Genomic DNA, 21,381 nt, shown 5'->3' with positions numbered 1-21,381 from the left:
AGCGTTTATTATGCAGATGAGAAAGTAAGGCTTTAGCAAACCAGTATAAATTAAAACCTATCAGAACAGAGAGGGTCACCCACGACACCTTACACAGCACAGTTCCCGGAAGTCAGCCGAGGCGATCCCGGAAGTCCGCCGCGGCGGTCCCGGAAGTCAGCCGGGGTGATCCTGCCCGCCACCGCTCTCGGTTGTCTGCAGGTCCGCGGGGACGGCTGACTTCCACTCAGAGTGCGAAGTGAAGGAGTGCCTGGCAAGAGTGTGGGCCTGCCCCTTCCTTCGTCCCCACGCTTCGTGCGCACTCTGCAATGGCCCTTCCTACGCGCTGTGAGGCCAGCCTGTTCACACCTCGTGTCCCCTGTGCGAGTGTGAGCTCGGTGAGGACGGTGCCCAGAGTGCCCAGCCCACAAATGCTAAGGTCTATAAAGGGGAATGTATGCCTGATTGAAGGAGCGCCCCTTCCGGGCTGCCCCGCCCCCCTCCCCGAGCTCTAGCTGAGCCTCCATCAGCGCCCCCTGCTCCCCTTCTTCAGCCGCCCCGGGCTCCCGTGGACCCGCACAGCTCTCCTCCCCTCTCCCCCTCCGCCCGGGCCTTTCACCGGCAGACACGACAGCCCCTTTGCACCAATGACAAGTGACCTGGAAATGACGCAGGTTGACCACAGAAGCCAAATTTACAGCAGGAGCAAAGCCACTCAAATACTGACGGAACAATAAGACTATTGGGATATGTGCTAACATCTGGGGTTCCTCTGGGGACTCGACAAAACAGGGACGGAACACTACTGTGAGAAGGAGCGTGTACCCGTCTCCCAGGTAAGAGCCCGGGGCCTCCAAGAGAGGGGCCCGTCCACAGTCTCCAGTGAACCCCAAGACCCCCCAGAAGCCCCGAGAACATGTGGCACTCACAAAGGACTCTTCGAGAACAGGGCCATAAGCCTGGCGGAGCGCACTCCCCTCCAGAGTCCAGGGAGGATGGTTTGGAGTTGGATATGACCAAATGTTACAATGCGAAGCATCCAGTTCATAAGAGGGAATACTTTGGTGGTGGAGAAATAGGAGTGAACTGGGTTATAAATGCTTTATCCTGTGTCTTGAACAATGGGCGTGTGCGGGTCTGGCCCGTGGTTGGTGACATGCCTGGTGTGGTTAGCGAGGAGGCAGGGTCTGCATGTGGAGGGCATCATAGGTGTCCTTGGTGGCCGTGCTGAGCCCCTAGTGAAAGCAAATTGGGAAAGGAAAGGGTCAGGAGCTTGGGGAGGGCACTAGCCTACCTAGAGGCCAACAAGTGGAGTGTACCCCTCAAGCAGCAGGTGGGGGCCTGGACCCAGAGGGCTGCGGGAGAGATGCACCCTCTTCCCTGCCCAGGATGGCCCTGGAGCAATTCCTTTCCAGCTGAATTCTCCCCTTCTTCCCAGCTTCCCACGTACTGAGCCCTACCCTGCGTGGGCCTAGAAGAACTTCCTGTTGGATCCAAGAGGAAGCAGAGCACCCCCATCCCTGAATGCTGAGTTGCAGTCAGGGTTTGCTCCAGAGAGTTTGCTGTCCCTGATATCTGGGCCTCCAGGAAGCCAGGGCTTGTCACCGGGAAAGGTGGCTCCCTAACCTCAGCCCTCCTCCCCCAGCCTCCTTTCCAGGCCACCCTACTACAGTTATGGTCTTTGTCCAGGAGCAGGGACGCTGGTCCCAATCCCACTGGAACATCTCTCCCTGGTCCAGAAGACAGAGCAAAGGAACATTCTGGGGGCCCTTTTGACATCATTCTGAACTCGGGCAAGCTGGGCAGCCTGACACGTTGGAGTCAGTCAAGCAAGCTGTGAAGAGCCCAGGGGAGCTAGAAGTAGCCAAATAAGAACCCGCTAGGGATTATATTTTAGAGAAGTAGGCTGGGTATCCTTGGTTTGCATAATTTTTCACACTGATTTGCATAAACCAGGCACCTGACTATAACATTTCCTTTTTAAAAGTTATTATTTCTCTTGATTTTTTCCCCCTTCAATTTTCCCACCCATGCCCCCATCTTATTAGGTCTGAGGATACGGGGCAGAGCAAGGCTTCTGGTGAGGGCCCAGAGCAGCGGAGGGAGAGGCAGGAAATTGCTTGTGTCCTGTCCTTTGCCTGCATCAGCCCTCTGGGCAGCTGCTGCTTATCTGTGGCCAGTGCCTGGGGGCTCCCATGGTCTCCTGGTTGGAGCCAAATCATGTGCTTGGATGGCTGCATCGCAGCCACACCCCAGGGCCTTCCTGGCACAGGCGGCACTGGGACCTGAATTGGGGCCTGGGGTTTTTGCCCTGCCCAGCTGATGGCAAGAGCTGGGTGCCACCAAGCAAGCAAAATGGGGACTCTAGCCTTGCCCCTGATTGGATGGCAGCACGCAGGAAGGGAGGGCCCACGGCACAGGCCAGAGGCACCGCATCAGCTCTTACCTGGTAAAGACCATCGTGCCCCTTCCCTCTCCGACGCTGGTTCTGGGGGAAGGAGACAAAAGGGCAGAGAGTCAGTCAGCAGCGGCCTCCTGCTCAAGGCCCCAACTCTCGGGGCCCCCAGAGAGTCGGAGGTGACCATCTCCTAGCTGGCACCCCTGCCCCTGAGAGAGAAGGGCCCTCGGGCCACTGGTCAGACCTGACTCCGCAGGTAAGGTGAGGACTGGCTTCGATGGGGCCCAGATTGGCTCTGCCCCACTGGTGTGCTCAGAGACATCAGAGCCCTGGAATCCCGGGTCATGGGAGCTGGCCATATTGCCTGCTGCTCCCAGAGTTCCTGGCTCCTCATCAGTGCTCACTGGGAAGGACAACCACGTGGTGTGAGCTCTGGCCACAGAGTCCACTCACATCTGGGCTCCCCTATTTACGAGCTAAGGGACCTGGGGTAAATCACTTCACCTCCCGTGCCTTGCAGGGCACATATTTCTCACTGGGTTATTGTGGGGATTACGTGAGACCACCTACCCGGCAAGACACTGACCAGGCCCACTTTGTGGACACATGACCTACGCAGTCTCTGCTCTCACCATTTGGAAATTCTAATCTTTTAGAAGCAAGGGGCCCTGCATTTTCATTTTGCCCCAAGTCCCAGAGTCCTAAGCACTGAACACAGCATGGCACACATGAGGCACTTGATAATTATTGATGGTGACAGATTCCACTTGCTTTTTACAAAGCTTAGCGCGTCTTAGAATCTAGACTTGGCTCCTGAAAGAATATCATCTTTCCTCACTGTCTTAGGTGCTGTCAAGTGGGGAAGAACTGGGTCACCCTTTGCCCCTGGCAGCTACCACGGGGCTTCTGCCGGTGATACAAGGAATGGCTGCGAATGGACGGGACAGAGGCTGATAGCAGGCACATCTCGAAGGTGACGAGGGACTCCCTGGGAGCATTCCCACCCTGACCCAATCCTTGGGAATCAGCACTCACCTCGCCTTTTATCCCAATCTCACTGTAGGCCTCCGCCATCTTGTCTTTCTGCAGTGCCTGGAAAAGAGGGCATGGGACACTGATTGTACTAACTCACGCAGAAAACAGCGGGCTTCCCCACAAGAGGAAGCCTCTTGACTTCCTAGCTGGCAGGGAGCTCGCACAATCAAAGCTCCAGTCCTTATTCACACAAGCATCTCTGTCCACAACCAGCTCCAGCCTCACCCTTCTCCTCAGCCCTTTGGAGCCTTCTCTGAGCCGCCAGCCCTTTGCACTGAGCTGAGAAGCTCAAGTTAGGGTCGAAGATAAAACGTGGAATTCTAGCCAAAGCACATGAATGTGGACAATGCAAGGGCTCACCCGGAGTCCCCAGAACCATTTAATTGAGCAAGTTGTCTCTATGCGGCTAGCGTCAGGGGCCGTGGGTCCCTGAATTGCAGGAAGGAAGAAGAGGTGGCTCTCCTTCATGGCAGGCCCCAATCGACGGTCTGAAAACCACAATCAGATCCGCACCCAGGGGGTGAGGCTGACCTTCCAACAAGAGGTGACACTCACGAAAAGACTCCAGCCTCTAGAAGCAGGAGCCCCTCCGACGGGCTGGCCCTGCCTGACTTTGCTGTCCCCCAGCGCCACCTACAGGGAACGCCCGCAGCAGACTGGGGACGGAGGGGCGAAGGCAAGCTTCCTAGGAACAGCCAGCCCCTGCAGGCAGCGAGCCGAGCCGGTGAGACGTGGTGCAGGAAGGTGAGGGTCCAGTGAGGCACAGACGCGGGGCAGGGAGCAAGGCCTTCACCCAGAGCCCTCCTGCAGCTTTCTGGGGGCCACAGACCACCTCCCATACTCACGTTGTACACGACTTCATGAGGATTCCTCTTCCTCTGCTGGGAAAGACCAGGCGCAGGTTAGAGGTGGAGAAACAGGGCTCCGGGCCAGGAGAGTTGTAGCACCCTCCCCGCCGCCCCCCTCCTCTCACCCTGGGCCACCTGCCTCCCCTCCCCCCGCAGCCCTGCCCCCACCCCCCCACCCCCACCCTCACAGCTCTCCTGTGGCTCCTGCTTCTTAATGCACACTTGCACACTCCCTGGAACACTGGCTTCACCCCCCTGCAGGGCCTCCTCAGCCCAGCCCTGCCCAGGGCAGGCCTCGGGGGTATCTGCCGATAGCCAGTCTGTGTCCCCTTGCAGATAGAGTGCCACAAGTGTCACCAGCTTACGAGTGGCAGTTCTGGCTGAAAAGGAAAGGTACCGAGTACCTTCACCTAGAGCAGGGCCAGCCACTGCCAGGCAAGCCCTAGTGACCCCTCCGTCCCCACCTCTCTTCACCCCTCCTAGTCCAAGTTAGAGGAGGAGAGGAGAGCTGAGGCTGGAGGGCAGGGGCCAAGGAAACTGCCGGTGTCTCCTCCCCACCCGTTAGCTCTTGCAACAACAGCCCAGCACAGGGCTCAGACAGTGTGGAGGGGGCTGGGGGGGGGGGCAGGTGTGACCAGAAACACCAAGGGCCACGGGCACTGTCAGGCAGCACTACCCTAAAAGCTGGGCAGCCTGGGCCTTTGGGCTGAACCCTGCCCTTTTTTTTTTTAAAGGTTTTATTTATTTGAGAGAGATAGAGCATGGGGTGGGGGAGGGGGGGGGAGCGGGACAAGCACTCTCCGGGCTGACTGGGGAGCCCGATGAGGGGCTCCACCCCGGGACCCCGAGATCATGACCTGAACCAAAGTCAGATGCGTAACTGCCCAAGCTACTCAGGCAGGTGCTCCGGAACTCTGTTCATAAGAGGACCGTGCCCTGGCCTCGTCCAGCCTCCCCTCCCCACAGGGTGTAGAGTTTGCAGCCAAGAGAACAGAGCCACTAGGAGCCATCTCCAAGGGGTACCTGAGACCCAGAATTCCTTGTCCAATGGCCTTGGGCCTTTCCTGTATAGATCTCTTCATCAGATCTGTCCTTTTGGGAGGCAGACAGCCCCCCCACCCCGTGCATCTCAGGGTGGCCAAGCAGTTTAAGGGGAGCTGGGTGGAGCTTGGTCTCGAGGGCCAGAGTGCCACATTCATGTATGGGAGGTCCCCTGCGATGCAGAATGGAGCCCAGGGGGAAGGAAGAGAAGGGGATGGAAGGAATGGGCCTCCCCTGTCCCCAGGCCCCAGGTCCCTTGCATGTTAGGACAGAGTGTGCTGGTAGAGTGCATGGGCTCTGAGGAGCCCTCTCCTGGCTGTCCCGCTGAGCACACACGCACTCACACACACAGGCGGAGAGGAATACCCTACCTGCTTTCCTCCCATCTCAGGGTCCAGGCCTCGTCTCTTATCCAAAACCTCATATTCCTCTCTTCCTCTTAGATTGAGCTCCTAAAACAGAAGAGCGTCAGAGACAGGAAAGACACCCTCACGAGGGCTGGGCCGGCAGGACTGGGAGTCCCCTGTCTGCATGGTGGCTCTCAAAGAAAGGAGCAGGGACTGGGGTTAGAGTGAAAACTGGGCCATCTGGGTACCAGCATGTCACAGAGCATCTCAGAGAATATGTGTTACCATGACTCGTGTATGTGTGTGTGTGTGTGTGTGTGTGTGTAAATAGATTCGACCCAAGTCCCATTGCACAGAGTGAAATCTCTTCCCTGCTGCCTTGAAGACCCACTGATCCCCCCCCCCCGCCCCCGCACCCGCAGCCGGGCCCCTGCCAACTGCAGGCAGGAGGGGCTCGCTAGCCAGGGGCGCCTCGCATCAGACTGTGAAAGCGCGGCTCGCTCACAGCGCCCCCGCGCGGCCGGGACAGTCACTGTCCCCGTGCGCGCCCTGAAAAACGAAGCCCTAGGAGGTTCGACACCTGCCGCCGGGACCCTGCTGCCGTCCCCTCGGCGGGCTGCGGGAGGGCAGACTTACGTTGTACAGCTGGTTGGGGCCCTGCTGGTCCTCGTGGGAGGCCGCGCTCCTGCCGAACTGGAAGAAGGGGTGGCGAGGTTAGAGCCCCGCACCTCCGCCGGTGCGGTGGGCCCGTGCGGCCCCCGCGCCGGCCCCCCACCACGGGGTGGACGGTGGCTGCACAAGGTCCCAACTCCTGCGGTGACCTCGTGCGTCACTGCGTCGCACTAGCTTAGTGTCCTTGAGTACCTGCCCGAGGCACACTCAGCCTCGCTCTTGGCTCTGTTCTCTCTGCCTGCGCAGAGATCTTACAGGTGCACAGGAAACCACCTGAGAGATCATCTAGGACCGCTCTGTTCAAACCCGTAAAAGGAAAATTAGTAAGACAGTTTTACAAATGGAATCTTTTGCCAAAGTCTACCATCCAAAAGAGCTATATAGGTGGGAGGACTGAGGGGATAACAAGGACCGAGCCCCAGCCCTTCCAAGAAATCCAGACTCTGTAAGGCTCCTAGCTGAACACCCATGCTCTGGGCCCACCCTCACATGTTGTGATAGGGAACCTGAGGTTTCCAGAGGCAGGCTGGTCCCGCCTCAATCAGCAGCGGGATGGCAGAGTCTGGGAAGAAACTGTAGGTCCCCCACCTCCCACTCTTAGGTCCCTGAAGCCTAAGCCCCTTTCCTGCCAGCAGTAGCCCTGCTCCGGGATGCCTTGATGTTTGCTCATCTGTATGACTCCTCAGGAAGACACCCAGCATCAGACCCTCCCTCCCACTCTGCAGGGCTCCCTCCGACGCCGCCCCACGCCCATCCCCAGCCCACCTGAGATGCGCGCTTGGCTGATCCCTGCTTTGCGATGGACACCATGCTCCAGGCACTACCCATGCTTGAGACTTTCCAAGACTAAGGCCCTTCTGAACATCAACCAAGTAGGGGAGCCCGCGCCTTCTCCCCGAAGCCCATGGTACCCACCTTTGCTCTCAGGAACAGGGCCGTGATGATGATGCCATAGATGAGGAGGAGTCCGTCCAGCAGGTAGCACAGTTTGGGATCCACCAGGCCATAGCTCTGTGCCCCTGTGCCAAGAGATGAGACTGATCAGTCAGGCCCAGGGCGACAGAACGTGTCCCCACCATCCCCGGGTGGCCCCATGACTGACTACTTAAGGAACTCGTGGTGAGGGGGGCTGGATCCATTCCCTGTACCCCATCTGACCACAACTTCCCTCTCATTCCCTTCGACCAGCTCTGGGGAAAACCTGGCCCGACAGCCAGCCATGACACTTGGTGGGGCCACAGATCCGGGGAAGACCGGAAGGAAGCAGAAACTAGGTGGGAAGGGGAAGCTGTCCAGTGGACATAGGACTGCTGCCTCAGGCCCACTGGAGCCCAGCTGTGTGTGTGTGAACTCCCATATGAACCATGCATTCTGGAATTCTCTATAATGAAATGCCCATGTCTGGATGAATGGCACAGCTGAATCAGGGTATGTGGCTCCCTAAGGCCTACTCACAGGGAGAGAACAGGATTGGTGTTTGCATGAGATCATTAATTAGGACTGTGGGACTTTGCGGTAACTCTCCCTTCCTGACTCCCACTCTCCTCAATGCCAGGCGCTGAGCAGGGTCTCCCACTTAGGCCGGTGGGGCGTGGGGCTGGGCTTCCTTTCCCGGGGCCCCAAGGGGTCTCATGAGCAATAGACAAAGGTACAATAAGGGAGTCCCCTCCCAGCCGGAACCTGGCAGTCTCCCTGCTCACCGGTCCCAGCTCCATGGCCTCAGCTTCATCTGTCCCTGTCCCCCTCCCCTTCCCCCACACACTTAAATCCCCGGGACACACCTTGTGTGTCCAGACTCTGCCTCTGTGCATTTACATGCACTGTTTCCGATGTGTATTCTCTCCCTTTCCCTGCAAGCCTGCCATCCGGTAAAGTCTGATGCCTCCTACAGAATGTAGCTCAGAACTCTGTCTAGCCTGTTCCATCCCACACTGCAGGGGAACTTCTAGTCCTCATGACGGTATTGACCCTTGTCAAACTAGCAATGCACGTGTAGCTGACACTGGCATGTTAGTACGACCGGATTGGGAAAGAGGTATAGTAAATACTCGGGTGAAATACACGCATTTTGATTTGAAAGCTCACAGCACTGTGAGAAGCCATGGGTTTTAGACTGTACTTCCTACTAGGTTCGTCTACAGCAGCTCAGCCTGCTGCCCTGGCACCTGTCTCCACCCCTGCCTGCGAACTCCGAGGTTGGCCCGCAGGGTGCTTCTCCCAAGGCCAGAGTGCCCCCTGGTGGCCACCTGCAGCCCCCATCGGGGCTGTGGGAATGGATGCCCGCTCTTGAGTCCTGTCTTAACCTTACCAGGGGCTTGACTTGGGGCAAGGTATTCACCCTCTTTCAGTTGCTGCTTCCATTAAACAAGGTGAGAACCAACATTTCTTCAGTGTTTACGACGTGCCAGACACCAATTTAATGGAGTAACTCATCAGATCCTCCCAACAGCCCCGCACAGAAACACAGAGAACTTGGGGTTTAGCCAACGGCACCCATGCAGCCAGCGAGAGACTGCCCCAGGGCCTTGCCAGGCAGTGAGTCTCCCCTCGCTTCGCTCTCCTGCTCTGGGCCCCCCTCTGCCCACCCCTCTCCAGGAGCAGCGTTTGGGCGTCTCCCCCGCACTACGTGAGCACGTGACTCCAGGCTGCCCCCCACCCCGGGGGTTCTGACTCTAACTTCCCCGAAGCCCAGTCTTAAACCTTGGACTCCCACCCTGACTTAGGAGCCCTTAGGCCCCAGGCGGCTGATCTCTTTGTAAGCTTCCGACAGCCCCTGCTCCGCGGAGCAAATCCCCGCTCCGCATCAACCTGGGCTTCGGGCCTACCCACCAGCCCGGCCCGGCTCCCCCAGGCCTTCCGCGCTCCGCCTCCCCTACCTACCCGCTGCGCCTCCTTGAGCTCCCCAGAACTTTCCTAGCCACTTGAGCTCGCTCCTCTTGCAGCCTGCCACCGCTAGCACGCCCCCTCCACTCTGCAGGAGAGTCCTAGCCCCCCACCTTCGCCCCTGGGCATTCAGTGGCTGATTCTGCCCCCCACAAAGCACCCCCCCCACATAACTCGTCAGGTCCTGAGAGTCCCCTTCCCCTCGGCTGTAAGCCCTGGAGACCAAGGGCTGCATTTTTTGCCTCTTCCTTTACCCTCAACAGCAGAGCACGGGGGGTGCAGGGGAGACGTTCATCACATATCGTGTGGTTTTAAGGGAAGATGCTGGGGCCAAAGCTGGCCAGGCCTCTGGCCCTGAGGCAGAGCCGCAAGCCCCCCACTGACCACAGGTAAGGGTCTGAAGCCCTCTAGGAGGTAAGCCATCCGCCAGCAAAGGCCACCAGCGCTGGGGTGATTTTTTCTTTTAGGGCTGGAGAGGAGGCGTCAGCGGCGATTTATTGGGGTGGTTGAGATTCAGAAAAAGGGCTGGGAGAAAATCGCTCAGCTGCCTGTCACATAAAATGAGGACAGAAAAATTACTGGACAGTAAATTTAGAACAAATGAGAAGAAATATTTCTTCGTGTTGTGCAGAACCGGCATGGTGGGGGAGGGGAATTGGTGGCCTCCCCCAGAGATAAGTAACAGGGACAGGTTTTCTTTCTTTCTTTTTAAAGAGCAGCATGATTTTATGGCCCATGACAAGTATGCTGTGTGTGGTTTGGCCAAGGAGAGGATATGAACCGCAACACATCTCCCAGGGCAGGGATCCTCCCGGCACCCGGTCGGCCGTGCTTGTGCTGGGAGCGGCGGGCCTGAGGAAGGCAGAGATAGAAAGGGCCTCGAAGGGACCCAGGGCCTCATTCAATTATGCAACTGATTAACTATTTCTTGGGCATCTGCTCAATGCCAGGGAATGCAGAAAAAGAAGGAGCCGTGGAGTGGGCGTCAGGCAGATTCCAGTCCTTCCCTTGCCACTAAGTAGCTGTGTGGTCTTGGACAAGTCACCTCACCTCTCTGGCCCTCAGTGTCTTCATCTGTAAACTGGTTGGTAATCAGAGCTACCTTGAGGGTGTGGGGAAAATAAAATGAGAAAAATGTATTGGTAGATGTTTTTGTAAGTTTCTTCCGGAAGAACAATGATGTCGAACAGGTGGGTAAGGTCTTCGGAGTCCTTGCCCTCGGGGGGCTAAGGCGACACCTTACACGGGGTTGAGGGGCTTCCCCCCGAACAGCAGCTAGTTTTCCAGGCTGCCCACTCAAAGGCATGAGGCAGAGACGCTCGCTGCCTGGTTCCGGCTTCTCTGCACCCTCATCCTGTTTGCCTCCTTTCCTGAGCCACTTGGACACCTTTTCATATCCCATCACACGCGGTCCCAAGGGAGGTGGGTATTAAACGCGCGGGATGGTGGCTGCTTTCCTATGTGACTGTTTTCTCTCACAGTTCCCGTCCTCTGCCCCAGATTCACAGCACCCGGGAGAACCCAGGAGCTGGGCAAGGGCCCAGACACTCACTTCTCATTGCCTGGGTCTGGGGTGGACGGGCCGGGGCTGAGGATCGGGGGCAACATCACACGGGGGCAGCCTTGCACACACAAGCCCTACAATAAAGTCAAATGTCACAGACAGAGGTGGACAACGAAATTAAGGCCGCAGTCTTTATACGCTGTAATTTTTGTGAATTTCCCAACCGTGTGCTACTCAACTTCCTTCAGCCTCAGTTCCCGCATCTGTAAAATGGAGCTGAGGCTACACTGTGTCTCACTACTCTGCGGTAGTGAGATTATCTATTGCAGGGCACCCGACCCGCATGTAATAAATGCTCCGGGTCAGCTGTTATCACCATAACTGTGTCTCCCCCCTGCCCCCAAATCACCACCAACACATTTTTTTTTTTTTTTGAGGAAGAAAAGGTCAAATCGTATCAAGAACTTTTAAACTGGGTAGCACGAGAGACACTGAAGTGTCTAACTTCTGGGTGTTCACAGCCGCACAGCTAACCAGATCCTGCCCTCACCATTAAACCAAGGGGCATTCGATGAGGGGGGTGCGTTCTGAGCAGTCACATGATTTCCCATTTAGAAAATGCTGCCTTCCTAGCAGACAAGTTGTGCTGTGCAGAACAAAGGCAACCGAACAATAGCCTCCCAGCGCAGGCCTAGACAGGCCGGTGGCCAGGGGGAAGGGGACAAGCCCTGTTTGCAAAGCAGGAGCGCAATGCATCCAGCTGGGCTGCACGAGGAGAGCTGGGGCAGGATCTGACCCCGTGAGCCTTTCTCCACCCAACCTGGACTTCCAGGAGCCATTCTCTGGCCCTCCGCCCAAGGCACACTCGGCGAATCTAGAAAATAAGGGGATTTGGCCCTAATTTCCATCCCCACCCCACCTCACCCAGGTCTAACAGGGGACCAGAGCCGCCAGAGCCTTGCACCTGGACGGACATATGGCAAATATGGAAACTGAAGTCCAGGTGGGCTGGAGCACATCTAGGTGTCCCGGGGTTGGGGCCGTCAGGCAGGGGCTCCCAGACGATTAGGCCTCACGCAAGGTGGCCCGGCTGCTGGTGGACAGCGGTATTTTAGGGGGTTCCTGTTATTCCGGGCAACACACAACCCTGATTGCAAGCTAAAGCCTCGGAAGAGCCGGCCTTGCTCGCTCACGTACTTCCAGCACCGGATACAAGACTGGAACACTGGGGAACAAAAGGGGGGCCTGGCCTGCAGCCTGACCTTGTCCGCAGCCAGGAGGTCACTGCCCGGCCTGCGTGTGGCCATCCCCATGGCAAACACGCTGTAGCTCAGGACAGCCAGGGCCCGGCTGAACGGGGAACCTGGACTCTGGTCCCTTCCCGGGCCCCCTGCCAGCACACTGTCAGCTGCCAGGCAGGCTTTGATAAAATGGGCCAGCAGGTTTCCATCCCGTAAGAAAACCACATCTCCCGGCAAGTGAGGGGGTCGGCAGAGAATTCCAGCAGCCCCTCCTCCTTGAAACTCTTCTCCGTGGAGCTCAGCACGCGGCTGGACTTGGCCTCCCATCCCACAGACTAGACCCTGGGATGCATGGAGAGGACCCAGGGTGGGTGGCCAACATGTGTGACAGTGTCGGGCATCATCCACAGGAGTTCTCCTTCTCCTCAGAGGGGTCTTCCTATCATTTGGCAGAAACCTGCTTGATCTCACCTGGAGGGAAAACCTTCTCCATGCTGCCCCCGGTCACAGTGGCCGAGGCGCTGGCCATCACGGAGGGCTGAGGCATGGGGACAGCCGTGTCTTTCCATCCACCACATTGGTCCCGGTGCTGGGCGGCGCGGGGGGTGGGGTGGGCATCGGCTCAGGGATGAACAGCCTTCAGGAGAGCTGGGTCTAGTGTTCACGCCCAGCGCCACGAAATCGCCCCCGACCCGGGGTTGTCTCGAGCCCTGGCCCCCGCACACGCACCGTCTACCCGCGAGCCGAGGATGGTGCGGCCACGTGCAGTGAGTGGATGATGTACCCCGAGCCCTGGCTCCAGCCCCCACCCCACCCCTGATGCTGCCCACTCCCCCCCGACCCCCCACTGCTCCAGTGGGAGCTCAGGGAGCAACTTCCTGCTTTGAAGACCCCCCCATGGTCCCACCTGGTTTTTACTTGAAGCATAAGAAGCCGGAGCCTGCCTGCCAGGTAGCCAGGTACCTGGAACAGGCCACGTGAGACGCCCAGAGGAGACTCCATGGCAACCGGAGATGAATCACAGAGTCTCTATACCTACCGCTCACTGCCTCTGAAAACGTGATGAGTCTCATCAGTGGGAGAAAGCCTAGCCTTCTCTGTACACCTTTTTGTCTCTACAAAAGCCCTGAGTTCAGGAAGTTTCCAGGCACTGACCATTAACAGGAATATTCGGTAGGGGAAGGCCCCAGGAGGGCAGCCTGGGGGAGGCACTTGCCCCTACAGAGTCTAATTGCTTTGGATGAGGTGTGTTTGAATTGTATTGTTTGTCCCCCAGCCAGACCAGGAACTTCTGAGAACAGGGAAAGCGTGTCTCAACCCACCTGGTCCGGCCATTAGGAAGCTGCGAACACACACCATGTTGGTCTCCCCTCCGGCCAGCTTCCTCCTCCCGCACACCCCCTTTAGGAGCAGAGGGACTGCCGAGCTCCCTCACTTCCAACTGGCAAGGATCCTTTGCATTTGAACCCCAGTCTGTACTTTTAAAATTGCTTCCTGTGCCTGATTGAGCTCAATTCTGCGAGAGTCCAGAAGGTAGGCAAGGCTCCATTATTAGGTCCAATTCAACTCGGGTATAAACCGAGACCAGAGGAGCAAAGTAACTTCCTCAGGGACCGCGGCAGTCTAGTGGCAGAGCTGGGTGGGGTTCCTGGGCCTCCTGACTCCAGGGACTTTTCTTGCCTCTCTGCCTCGAGGGGCCCTCACCTGTGGGTACAGGACACAGAGTTTTCACCTGGCTCGGAACTCACAGCCCTGTTTGCCGGGTTTTAACAGGTAGTCCCAGCAGCTTATGAGCTTTTTGTGCCCGGAGTCCTCTCCCCGGCAAGCCCTGGAAAGCACAAGTGATACAATTTTGTTTCACTTGCCTATTTCCCCTCCTCACTAGGCCACGTGAGAAGAGGAAAGAACATAGGCCTCAGAGCCAGAAAGACTAAGGTTCAAGTTCTGAGTCCACTTCCTACTGGCGCTGTGTTTGGGGACTGCTTTCTTACCCTCTCTGAATTTCAGTTCCCCACCTGCTAAAGGGCTTTAATAAGACTGACTGCACTGTGCAGTTAGGCTGCTACACGGAGATAACGGGGCGCAGGGGAGTGCCCTGCCCGGTGACAGGTGCTGAGCTATGGTCTCAGGTGGCCTTCTCTGCCACCACAGAGGCCTTGGACGTCCAAGAAGCAGCAGGAGTGGACCAGGGCTTCCCACCTCTCACTCTTGCCAAGGCTGGGGACAGAACCTGGTCGGCTCCCCAGCTCAACATGGAGATGCCCACCTTTCGAGCGTATGAGGGTAAGAGCGTAACTCCCATCCGCACCCAGCGTACAGGGTAGAGAACCCTTGGCCCGCGCGTTATCTGATTCAATCCTCAGAACAACTCTCCATGACATGGGCAGAATTACTACCGATTCTATTTTGCAGACAAGGAAATTGGAGCTCAGAAAGGTCAGTCAGCAGGAAAGTTCATCTTTCCCAAGTGCATCTGATGTGAATTCCCTTGTCTTTCCACTTTGTCCTGGTGCTTCCGGAGTTCAGGTTCTCCAGAGAGCCTCCCACCTTCTGTAGGCATTTCTTCCCTGACACCTTCAGCCTCTGCTTGAATACGCTGGGTGACAGGGAGCTCACCACTCATCAATCACTGGCAGAGAGCTCTAATTTTCAGAGCTGTTAAAAAACAGCTTTGGTCCTCGTTCTGCCTTTAGAAGCACAAAGAACACGGATTCTCCCACTCCTGTAAGGCAGCCTTTAAAATCTCCCCCGTATCCAGCTTGTCTCTCCCTTATTAGGAAACACTTTGGCAACACAGCAAAGCCAGTCCTTCGAAGGCAGACAACCTGAGCACAAGTCCTGGCTCTGGCCCTTAACCATCTGCATGACTGTGGTTCACAGAGACCTCGCAGGGCAGGCTCTCAGTACACAGGTGCTAATGGCATCGATAGTCCTCATGAAGACCACAATTCAGGTAGGACCGGCAGGACTCCAAGCTGCCGGACCGCCCTTTGCAGCCCTAACCTTGAGCCCCAGGCCCTGCTGCTGCCCAGCCCCACCCCCAGGCTCCGACAGGACTGGCAATGACATTGCAGGCTGAGAGCTTAGAAAACAGGAAGTCATGTGTGTTCAGGAAGGCAGCAGCAGGAGTTTTGGGGCGCCTGTGCTGGGGCTGATGCCCAGCTCATTGGCCACAGCACCAGAGGTGCCCGGACCTCCCCTGCAAGGGGGTTTGCTCCCTTTCGTGGAACAACAAACTTTCACTGCAGCAGGAAAGATAGACACACGGGGTAACGATGGTAAGCACCAGCCGAAGCAGACGTGAGTTTTCTCATTCAGTCCTCACAGTGACAGTGACTTTACAGCGGGGGAAACTGAGGCTCGGAGAGGTTCATAACATGCCAAAGGTCTAGATCCAGGGTTGAGCTCAGGCCTGTCTAGAGTCGTAGCCCAGATACCATCTGGTCCAGAATCCTAGCCACCATTTGGACCACTTACTGACCTCGGACCACTTCTCGGTCCTCAGGGCTGGGGAGAGGGGTTCCCTTCAAGGCTGCGGATGGAGTCCTTCCTTCTCTGGGGATCCCACCACAGTAGCAGGTGTGTTTCTGACTCCGCACTTGGCCTTCTGTCTTGGAGGGGACAGGAGGCTGGGAGGCCTACAGGATGAATAGGGACAGATGGCCCGCTACCAAATGAGAGGCTACTCTGGCCAGTGCCTGTCGAGGCTGACCCAGCTGCGGACAGCCTTGCCCTGCAGAAGGAGTTTATGTAAATATCGGTACCACATAATTTCTGGCTACTCACTTTAATCTGGCACAGCCTCCTCGACCCCCTCCCCCTCAAAGTTGGATTTCAAAGACTCATGTTTCATTGTGAAGCTACGTATCCGGTCATAACCACCTACAAACTGCATAATCCCATAGACAAGGCTTCCAAGGCAAAGAGGAAGCAAGGGGGTTGTTGGATTTCTTAGAAGTAACACGATTCTGGGAGAATAGTTCCCTGCTTGTGTTACTACTTTCGTTACATTTGTTACGATTCGTGCAATAGTTTTAAATTTTTTTCTACAATCACTTTGCTTTTTATTTTCAAGTAAATCAGCTCATTATGAAAGTGCAAGAAAGTACAAGAGAATCAGAAGCACGCATAACACCACATTCAAACACAGCCTGCTTCACACGCTGGCAGATCGCCTTCCGAGGTATTCGTTATTTATAAATTTATAATTATTCTACATAAATTTTTTCCCTGAAAAAAACCTGCTTTTTTCCTGTTGGTATTATATTATAATTTAACATTATGTCTTCATGTTATTTCACATATTTATATTTCACGTTTCCTGCTATTTCATAGGTTTGCTGAATTTCCTTTGTAAAGCTTGCATAACAATTCTTCCACAATTATTTACCGTTTCTGCATTGAAAGTTGTTTCCAATTTTTCACCATTATAAATAACTCTGTGATGAACAGCTTCATTCCTAAAGCTTTCTACAGGTTTAGAATTCAATCAATAAAATTTTGAAAAATGAAAGCTAAGATAACTAATCCAAGAGAAAAATCAGCAAAAGATATAAACGGGCAATCCTTAGAGGCAGAAAAACAAACTGCTGAGAGCACATAAAAAGACCCTCAGCCTTGCTCCTGGTTACTCACTACCGAAAGCACAAAAGGACAGAGGGAGGGACCGCATTATTCACAGAGAGTCAGAAGGCATCAGCTGTGAGGTTATGTGAAGGAAGGGCCCCCCTGGCAGAGGAAGAGAGGGTGCCAAGGTCCTGTGGCAGATGCAGGCCTGGTGTCTCTGAACAGCAAGGAGATAGGTGTGGCCAGGGTGGCATGAAAGAGGGAGAGTGCTAGAAGATGAGGTCAGAGGGTAAGGTGGGGGGGCATTAGTTAGGACCTTCTCGGCCAGTGGATTTTACTCTGAATGAGATGCGGAGAAATTGCAGGGTTTTCTCTTTTTACAACAAATACACATTATTTTTGTAATTTCAAGAATGTGAATACAATTTAAAAGAAAAAATTAGCCGATTGGAATAAATCCGGTTCGTGGTTGCCTTTGCCCAGGCACGCTTCCAGAACAGGCCTAAAATCCAGGCTCTGCCGCCAGGATGCCGACTGGCCTGTAAAGACCGTCCACAGTCTGCCTGCGTTCACATCTCTATCTCTTCCTGCCCTTGCCCCATAAACCAAGCTACGTTTGCACACAGAAAGTGGTTTATTTCTACTGAACGGATGCAAACCCCTTCATTCTTGTGCACGTTCATCATTTAGTAACGCATACTCACCACCAGGCTCTTTGCGATGGCCCGAATTGTGTCCCCCCCCCCCAAATTCATATGTTGAAGTCCTAACCCTCGGTGCCTCGGGCTGTGACAATATTTGGAGGGAGGCCTTCACAGAGGTAATTTGGTTAAAATGATGACCTAGGGTGGGCCCTGCACCAACGTAATTGGTTGATCCAGGCAGATCTTATTTGTTCCACTTTGCAGAGAAAGATACTGAAGGTCAGGGAGGTCCTGAGGCGCATAGGTAGCAGAGCCTGGATGAGAGGCCAGGTCTTGCCAGGCCTTTGTTCTCCCTCACACAGCACACAGCCCCCACATTACGCTCTGGAACATTAGCACTACTTAAAAGAAATCCACTCTATCAAACCCTCTCATGTCAAAATTCCAGGCATGATTTTGCCATTTCTCTGAGACTAATTTATTCTGCAGATAAATCCTCATAGTACGCGTGCATAAACACACACACACACACACGCACACACACACACACACACAGATGTTTATTACATAATTATCTGCGGGGGCAAAGAAAGAAGAAAAGGAAACAACATAAACATCTACCAGCTAGGCACCTGCTTAGTAAGTGTCGGTGTAGCCGTGTGTAACAGTTTAAAAATCCCAAAACCCACCAGATAGTTCTGTACGTGCTGCTCTGGAAAGATCTCCAAGATAATTGGGTGCAAAAAGCAAGCTCCAGAATGGTATGCATAATATTTATGTATGAAAAAGAAAAGAGATATAGGCTGTGTATGTATAATAATACAGAAATCTGTGTCTGGTTAGAGTTTTTGTTTGGGATGATGAAAAAGTTCCGGAAACAGAGTGGTAATAATGATTGCACAACAACTTTATGCCAGTGAATCATACACTTAAAAATGATTAAGATGGTGAAATTATAATTTTGCACACTTTACCGCGATTACAATGTTTGTATCTGCATGTCTACAGCAATATTGATATTGACATCAATATCTGGACGGCTACAGCCACAAAAAATTTTCTCCATCCTTAATTCAAGAGGAGGCAGGAAAGGGGGAGGTCGGGAGAAGTTTATGTATTTTCCATGAATGACGTGAACCCTTAAACCAAACCAAGCGTGTGTGGACAGTTCTAGTCCGGGCGTGAAGTGGAGGCCCAGGGACTCATCCATCCAGCAAAGCGTCTTCGACTAGGCTGTGGCTCAGTGCTTTTCTGGTGATGACTTACTGGTATTTGGAAGTGTCTCCAATAATATAGAAATTGTCACTATAATGGTGTTGGGGGAATATGGTTCCGTTTCTGTCTGAACACGAAAACCATTACTGCTGGCCAACAGCGTGATTATTACAGATGCTGTTACTATCGGGTGCTGCGGGAATAGGGAGCACCAGCCCAGTCCGGCAGGTCAAGTGGGATGAAAACAGCTCTGGCCACAGCCTTGCCCAGCCAGAACCTGAGACCTTGGGGATCCCGGGACCCAAGAGGCCAAGCGGGTCTCTGGGCAACTGCAGGAAGGCCATGGGGTGGAAGGGAGCCAAGGCGGCTGTCCCTGCAGCTTCTCCAGTCCCCTGGGAGCTGTCTTGCAGGCCCCAGGCCACTGAAGGCGGGTCCTCAGGGCTCCCGCAGCACCCGGAGCAGACACCTGCTTGCCTGATGCCCCCTTCAGCCAGCGGCTTCATGAGCCCCCCCCCCGCCCCGCCCCCACGGACCTTGCCCCCCTCTGTGGGCCCTGTGCCTCTCACTCTGCAGGACACTGTGCCAGGCCGGGTGCAGGCACCGGCAGGAGGTGCCCGGGGAGCAGCTCTCCCCCCCACCCCCAACCAGGCTTCTCAGAGGTCGGGGTGGGGAGGAAATGCTATTTTGATTCTAAATCAGACACAGATACCTCATGGCACAGAGTAAACAGCTCCCTGGGATTTTCAAGAGGCGAGCCTGGCCCTGGCCGGTGGTGCTCCCTGTCCTGCGGTGGGTGTCGGGCTCCCCGGGGAAAGGGGAAGGCTTGAGGAACGACGGGCTCCGTCCAGGGGCTTCTCCCGGGGCGGCCATGCGCACTCGCTGCTCAGCCCCGCCGCCCGCGGTCCAAGCCGGGCCTCTTCCCCCCTCCCCGCCAGGCGCGCTCAGCTGCTGGGACACCTGCGATTTGGTGCCCCAGCCCGGAGTCACCACCCAAATCCCTAAACGACAGCCTTCCGCAGGAGGGAGAGAGAAACCTGGGACGACGGGAGGGGCGCGGGGGCCCTTGCTCCGCACGCAGCCTGGGCGGGCTCCCCGGCGGCGCGTCCCCCCAGGCTCTCGGTGCGGTTTCGGGGAGCAGCAGTCCCGCCCCTCCTGCCCGCAGCCGGCTCCTCCTCGAGGTTTCCTGTTGAGCTGCCATCCCGGGCCCGGGTTATCGCCCGTGATCTCCCATCTAAACTGCTCACACACTCAGGCGCTCGCCCCCACTTGCGGTCCCTTTCCCCCCAACCGCACCGCCCCAGCCCTCTGCGCTCAGAAGTCGCCCGGGGCCCGGAGCTCTCGGGGGCGGCGGGGACTGGGGTCGGACGGCTGGTTCCCAGGCGTCGGAGAGAGCGCTCCGAGGTTCTCCCCTGGGAGGCGGAGGGGGGGGGGTTCGGCCTGGGGTGGGGACGGCGACTGGGAGGGGCACCCAGCAAATAAACGCCCACACGTGTCCACCGTCGTGCTGGATCGGAAGCTGTCTGCACCCCTAACACCCCTCCCCGGGCCCCAGAACAGGGAGGAAGCACAGGGGTCTCTCTGTTCTCATACAGGGGGACTCCAAATGTCGTCAAAGCTGCCACTCTCAGAATTTCCTTGTGGAGCCCCACGAGCATGCTGAGCATGCCGTTTCCGGGCTTTCCTGGTCCTCCCGCCCAGCAGGTGCAGAGCAGGGGATGTGAGCGTCCCCCGCCCCACCCGCCTGATGGGCCACTGCCCACGGAGGATGCTCGCTGGGACTGCCCCCTGTCCGGGCCTGTGCTCTCTCCCACCCCATCGCTGCAGTGAGGAGCCACCCCGGGAGGCCAGTGGCCAAGGAGTTGGTGTCTGCTGGCTTTTTCTGCTTTTCTCTGACTTGAGCTGACCAGACCCCATGACAAGGTATTTATGAAAAATACAAACGCAGAGAATTTGGACTTAGAAAGACAGAAAAAGTCAGTTGAGCTAGTTCCTGGGCAAAGAAGGGTTTCTTTACTCCTCTCGGCTTGTAGCAGGAGTCCTCAGCCCTGCTTCCCAGTTTGGTCTGGGGCCTGTGTCAGAGTCACCCCCAGGCCGCTGAATTAGGGTCTCTGGAGGTGGGTCTAGGGGTCTGTGTTTGAACGCGCTCCCCCATGTTCTCATGTACACCATGCTTTGGGGACCCCTGCTCTCTGGGTTGGCTGGATCTGGAAGATTCTATGAATGTATCCACCCCAGCTGAGCCTTTGTGGACAGACCGCTCTCTGAGGGAGGGCAGCCCGACACCTCTCTGTCATAGACACAGCACAACCTGACTCGGACCACTTCTCACATGTTCCTTCTCTTTTGTCAGAGAGACAGCAGAGGGAGCCACGACTTTCACACTGCTGACCCATCCTGTGGTCATTCCCCACACTCACACCCACGTCTATCTCATGTGGCCATCGCGTTGTACCTAACAGTGCTGACTGAAGATCTGCTTTGTTTAAAATACACGAACATCCGGGCGTTTGCTGGGGACTGGCCAGGCCCTCACAGCCACCTGGGGCTTGGGAGACTGTGGGCAGCTGGTGTGAGATGCACCCCCCCCCCGCCCCCAGCAGGGCCAGGAGCTGGGCTAGGCGTCTCTCGCTGCATCCGCTCCATCTCAGAGGTGTTCTGGGCCCCTGGACGGGAGCCAGAAACTGCTCTGGGCCCTACAGGGACTCTGAGCTTTCCTCCGGGCCATGTCCACGGGATGGGGGTGACCGGGGTCTCAGCTGCATGCTTGCACCCCCCTCGCAGGGTTCATGGGTCGCAAAGAACAAGTCCAGTTTCCAAACAGCTCAGAATAACCAGCAAAGGAGGAAAGAACAAAGAAATATTGCAGCCAGAACGGAGCTGGTGTCTGGCCCCTATCTGCCTTCCACTGATTTTCCTGGATGGAGAAGGAGCAAAACCAGCCACCAAGCCCCGGAAGGTGAGAGCACGGCCTGGCCTGCAAATGAGCGCACTTGAGTTTCCCCACATGC

The 21,381-nt window shown here is 56.0% G+C and overlaps 1 protein-coding gene across 2 annotated transcripts in view; it reads right to left on the bottom strand.

Annotated features, from left to right (window-relative positions):
- CD247 (CD247 molecule) overlaps positions 1–21,381 on the bottom strand; it is a 70,278-nt gene continuing 48,897 nt past the window's right edge. Inside the window, exons 2-8 of one of the 2 annotated variants that reach the window (XM_045797923.2) lie at positions 7,236–7,339; positions 6,285–6,341; positions 5,673–5,753; positions 4,258–4,290; positions 3,413–3,469; positions 2,426–2,467; positions 1–1,214 (exon numbers count right to left, since the gene is read on the bottom strand). In XM_045797923.2, coding sequence (XP_045653879.2) covers positions 1,149–1,214; positions 2,426–2,467; positions 3,413–3,469; positions 4,258–4,290; positions 5,673–5,753; positions 6,285–6,341; positions 7,236–7,339 — 440 coding nt within the window. In that variant the 3' untranslated portion in view covers positions 1–1,148. Of the gene's footprint in view, positions 1,215–2,425; positions 2,468–3,412; positions 3,470–4,257; positions 4,294–5,672; positions 5,754–6,284; positions 6,342–7,235; positions 7,340–21,381 lie in introns of both variants that reach the window. The other variant, XM_045797914.2, reaches the window with a different exon arrangement.

Source organism: Ursus americanus, chromosome 2 (assembly GCF_024610735.1).
Source record: "Ursus americanus isolate L20-20 chromosome 2, mUrsAme1.1.p, whole genome shotgun sequence".
Classification (NCBI taxonomy): domain Eukaryota; kingdom Metazoa; phylum Chordata; class Mammalia; order Carnivora; family Ursidae; genus Ursus; species Ursus americanus.
The sequence above is the reverse complement of the archived record's forward strand: the minus strand, read 5'-3'. Positions and strand labels throughout refer to the sequence as shown.